The sequence below is a fragment of the Adiantum capillus-veneris genome, chromosome 26, assembly GCF_014529385.1.
Source record: "Adiantum capillus-veneris isolate H3 chromosome 26, ASM1452938v2, whole genome shotgun sequence".
NCBI lineage: Eukaryota > Viridiplantae > Streptophyta > Polypodiopsida > Polypodiales > Pteridaceae > Adiantum > Adiantum capillus-veneris.
In genome coordinates this window covers 12254191-12259352 of record NC_140956.1, presented here as the reverse complement: position 1 = coordinate 12259352, position 5162 = coordinate 12254191, and the positions used below count along the sequence as shown (strand labels likewise).

Genomic DNA, 5162 nt, shown 5'->3' with positions numbered 1-5162 from the left:
AAAATGCATACGCAAGGCCATTGCGGCCATAGAATCATGAGATGCAACCTAGAATGCCACCATCTGGTGTTGATATATCTCCAACAGCTCCTTTGGCAAAAGGGAAATCAAACATAGAGAAGGCCAAAATGAGAAGGCAAAAACAAAAAGGGATGCACAAAAAACAGAGGCTCCTCCAAATATTCAAGCATATAGATGTAGAGCAGCTCCTTCTACCTATATTCTCTGTACCTATTGCCTCCTACCTCAGCAAGTCCACGTCCCTCTCCTATCCTTGATCCTATCGCAAATGTTCACATAGCAGGCTATCTAGCAGTTCTAGAGTGATCAACTGCCCTTATTGGAGCGCTTGGCTAGATGTGAGCAACACTTCCCTCTTTGGAGGACTCTTGAAGGTTTGCTACACTCATTAAACTAAGAAATAATCTAAGCTACCATAGTTTGTATTTGGCCAACTTCAAAGGAGATCCGGACACATTACGATTTGTAAGCTGAAGCTTTCCAATCAAAAACCCATCACATGGCACCCGTCATTTTTTGGCTCGCCTCATTTATCCATCAGGTTTTCACAGCAAACTTGGTGCTCTACCACCTTTTGACAAAGGCAAAGGAGTGGGTTAAAAGATTCGCAGCACTTTCATATCAGTCACCTGACCTACAGCAGTCATCCTCAAGCCCCGTCATGGTTCACAGCTAACACTGACCTGCAATGCTGCAGAAAACCTCCCAGAACTAGTGCATCCTTTATTAGACGCCACCCACATCAATGCTACCCACGTAGCATTCATAGCCTAAGAGTTGGAGCAAGTTTCCTGCAGTACCACAATTTACTCATAGACGAGCCATTTTCTTAACCAAAGGCCAAAACTGGCAGACATCTTTTTTAGTCATGAGTTTCAGAAGAGTGTGACCATAGCCAGCTAATCAGCAGTACGTGATTTTCCGACAAAAAGAGGCAAAAATGACGTGAAATCGCACCTATGGCAGCATTGTGTACATAACTTGACCTACACCACAAGCTCATTGTGAGACCAAGGCAGCGAAGCCATTTTGGAGGAGCCTTTGCTTGTTGATTGGAAGAGCTGCTTTTCTCTCGTGTTCTTTTGGAACCTGTAGAGTTATATAAAGGTGATTAAAATTTGCTGAAAACGACACCCAGATATAGCCATGACCTGAATACCAGAGGCTTATCTCAACAAAAATCATAAGGAGCCCTGTATGTAAATCAAAATCATGAGACGCCCTGCATAGAAAGGTCCTTGCATTCCATAAAATGTCGATTGTGACTGGCAGCACCTGGTGTATGCATCCATGCACAAGCACAGTCCCAATGGGATCATGCATGAGCACAACTCTTACTACTTTTACTACCATTGCTTTCAAAAAGAAACTGCATGCTTCATAAAGCAAGCCTCCTCACACTTGCACACAAGAGAAGACTTGCAAAGAAAGTGTAATAGATCATTTCACTAAATCTACACATCCAAACATCTATTAGAGCTGCACATTGCAAAATCAGGCGAAAAGCCTTGTTGTGTGTGATATTAAACAATTAGCTTCTTTGACATCAGCCATTAATCTGCCTTGCCAATAGAGTCATAAAAGGCTGTCTTTTCAAGAATCGATTTAATAGAATCACAAAGTTTGTGATGGTTACAAGGCCAAACTCAAACCAATAAAAGGGTGGACACGGGGCAAAACCATTCTGTATGACGCAAGATGTTGAGTATGGGCCACATAAAAATACGAGCATGAGTATGGTTACACTCCAGCATGATGTGGAAAAGTTGATCTTGAAGCTTTGCCTTACCAGCTATTACTGTCACTAACTTTGAGATGTCATCTAGCTTTGGCTTTCAGGTCCCTTACCAGCTGCTACTGTCACTAATTTTGAAGATGGCTTCTTAGCTGCAGCCTTTCTAGCTTTAGCTTTCTTTGCTTTCAACCGACGTTTTTTTTCTTTCATGTCGATCCAGGTATAGTCCCCAGGGATAACAAAGGGATCCACATCTTCTACACAATCTTCACGAAGTGAAAATGTTCTTCGAGTTGGCTCCTTTGAGCCTCGAATCCACGACAACCAAGAGCCAGAGGACTCAGATGTCTCATGGTCTTTGCCCTTGGAGTCTGAAAAGTGGGCAGGGCTTGAAAGTGGAGTTGCAAACTCTTCTGACATCGATAACTCCTCTATCTTATTAAATGTTACAACAACCCGGATTGTTGGAATAATGGGTATTGCTACCTGCAGTACAACAGCACATAGTCAATGTACCGAAAGAGTACAGAAAGAGACCCTACTAAAATAACCAGTATCCTGACAAAAGTGCAGTGTTCATACCTTTACTGGAAACATCCCGCAAGGAAGCTTTGTTGTTAGCAACTCTCTCAATCGGCGTACAGCCTTGACTTTGTCAGCCAAGATGTCCAGTAAAGGCAAAAGCTCTTCTGTCTTCAAAGGAAAATCTTGTGTCAGCCAAAGGACTGGTCTCAGGCCCTTCTTGTATTCACTGAGGTTACCACTGCTGGTAGATATTTGATTATGTTTGTCCTTTGTCACCCTCTTTGCAGCTCTATCTTTGACATTTTCCGGCTCTTCACTGAGCGGAGTGTCATTCTCCTTGTCTTCATGCATAGAGCTACTGCTTTCTGCTGCTTGCTTTGTGCTGAGCTTTAAGAATCTACTGGAGGCTGTCCTCCCGGGTAAAGCCTCATTATCCCCATTTCCACTCCATCTAGATGAAGAGGCAGGCCTGCAATCACCCTCCTCCTTGGAAACTCGTTTACTCCAGCCAAACCAACCTTTTTTCTTTTCTTGAAGAGTAATTTTTTGCTCTGAACCATTTTTCTGGGGAGTACAAACACCATGACCTGTAATTTTTGAATCATTTTCGTAGTTGCAATGATTTTCTTCATAATCTAAACCACTAAAATTCCCATCAATCCTCGAGCTTCTTTCACCATTAAAGGTCTCCAATGGATCCATGCTAAGAGCACTCTCTAGTTGCCTCTTCTCTTCCTCTGTTAAGATGCCAGTATATTCATCCTCCTGATCTGCTTGTGCCTCGCTCTCTGCTGCAAACAATTCTTCATCTGTCATGGCTCCAGGAACTCTCCTTGATCGTACGCTTATTTGCACATGATGCATATCATAAACCTTAGCCTTCCATGGTCCCACCATATCCACCTTCTCTTGCCTCCGCCATGTCAGCTGGGGTATTAGCTCAGCTTGTGTAACATCTAAACCCGGGCGATACATGTTTGTTTGAGACATGATCGCTACCTCTTGTGCTATCTCTGCATCAGAAGGCTGTGACCCTGCACCTTCCAGTGTATTTGTAACCTCTTTGTCTTTGTGGGTCAGCATAAGCAAAGAGCCATGGGGAACCTTGCCATCCTCTGAGCCATCCCCAAGAAACAAAAAACTTTGGTTTGAGCGCTGGATTTTAAACCCATCAAAGCCAGCAAGGGTCATGTCAGCACGGAGATTAGAGCCCCGTTTCCATATCCTGTATGTATCCGAGGGAGCAATGCGAGTAATAAAAGGAATTACAGAGCTCTCAAAATTAAAAGTTATCTCCATGTAAAAGTCCCTCATTCTTTGCATTGCACCAGTAATGCGGGGGAGACGTCTACACCACTTGGCCCAAGCTAAGGGTTGGTAATACCTCGTGATGATCATGGCAATGCCCTCCTCCCGTGCACAAACAGCTTCTTGCAGAGCACTCCATCCTTGCTCGTTTTGCAAGCTCCAATCAGCTCCTGCAGCCATCAGCATTTCAACAGCAGCTGCATCCCCAAGGCGCACTGCTAAATGTAGAGGAGTTTCTCGATTGGGCACATCTCGCCGATCTACAACATCTGACACCTTGTCAGCTGCCTCCTCGGCTAGTATAGATTCTTCTTCTGTCACCACTTCACCTGCTTTGGGTAACCTCGGGAGCTTGGATAAAATGCGCTTTAGGGAAGAATAGTCATGGCAAGCTATTGCATGGTGAATTGGGCTGTGCCTATATCCTTCAATTTCTTGCAGTGAAATTTGTGCCATGCTATAGGTGTAGAGTGCTATGTGCGGATCAAGTCTCTGTAAGCCATCGAGATGGGAGGCAAGCACATACAGTGCCTTCCCACTCACTGGAGTGAATCAAGGACTTGAAACCCTTGAAAATTGAGCGGATAGTGAGACTGTTCTCACCTGAATCTTTCATGCGCGGATCCCTTCATGACTAGAACCAACTGCCGATGAGTGATCCTGAAAGCTTTCTGTTATGTTGATGAAATAAAGAAACGGCGAACTCACTCACTCACTCTCTCTCTCTCTCTCTCTCTCTCTCACTCTCACACACACACACACACACACACACACACACACACAAACAAATCTCAATACGCGTGTGCAGGCCCTCCTGGAAACAGGGGAATCGCTGGAAGCAGGGGCTTTTCTTACGCAGGGGAGAGGGCCACACACACGCTCATAGACTCATATACACAGCACGTCCTACTCCCGTATACGCGTGTCTTGTTAATCCACGCCAACCCTTCTCGCCGCCTCCAGGGCCTCGTCTGTCTGCACTCTGCACACTTTACGCTTTACAGCCTACTTGTAAAGAAAAGCGATTGTCGCCTTTCGAGTCTGCAAATGCGAAGTTGTGAACCCTAAACATGGAAACTTTGACGCTCTTCTTTGTGACAAGTTGGTCAATGAAGTGGTGACGCCTCTGAGTTCAATGGATCTTTGGGTTAGAGCTGGTTCAATTGCACTTGCACATGCACTTCTTGCTTTGATGGACCAATGAAAGCACACACCCTTTGTGGAGCCATTCAAACTCCCCAACCCACATCCCTCACAATCCGAGTTGGATTGTTGGCTCGCCCATAATCGCCTAGTCAATCCGCCCGCTTAGGTTAGAGCTCGTACAATTGCCCTTGCGCGTGCACTTCTTGCTTTGATGGACCAATGAAAGCGCACACCCTTTGTGGAGCCATTCATACAGCACACCAACCCAGTCCCTCACAATCTGAGTTGGCTTGTTGGCTAGCGCCCTTATGCCTAGTCAAGCCACCCGTTGCGCATGTACTTCTTGCTTTGTTGGACTAGTGAAAGCGCACACTCTTTGTGGAGCCATTCAAACTGCAGAACCCTTGGTCCCTCACAATCCGAGTTG

General features: G+C 45.2%; 1 protein-coding gene across 1 annotated transcript; it reads right to left on the bottom strand.

Annotated features, from left to right (window-relative positions):
- Positions 1 to 1593: 1593 nt before the first annotated feature.
- On the bottom strand, positions 1594 to 4635 carry LOC147423008 (uncharacterized). Its single transcript, XM_086500989.1, has 2 exons — positions 2339 to 4635; positions 1594 to 2242 (listed from the first exon to the last, which is right to left on the bottom strand). The coding sequence occupies exons 1-2, from the start codon at positions 4043 to 4045 to the stop codon at positions 1844 to 1846; spliced, it is 2106 nt and encodes a 701-aa protein (XP_086357115.1). The 5' UTR covers positions 4046 to 4635; the 3' UTR covers positions 1594 to 1843.
- Positions 4636 to 5162: the final 527 nt, after the last annotated feature.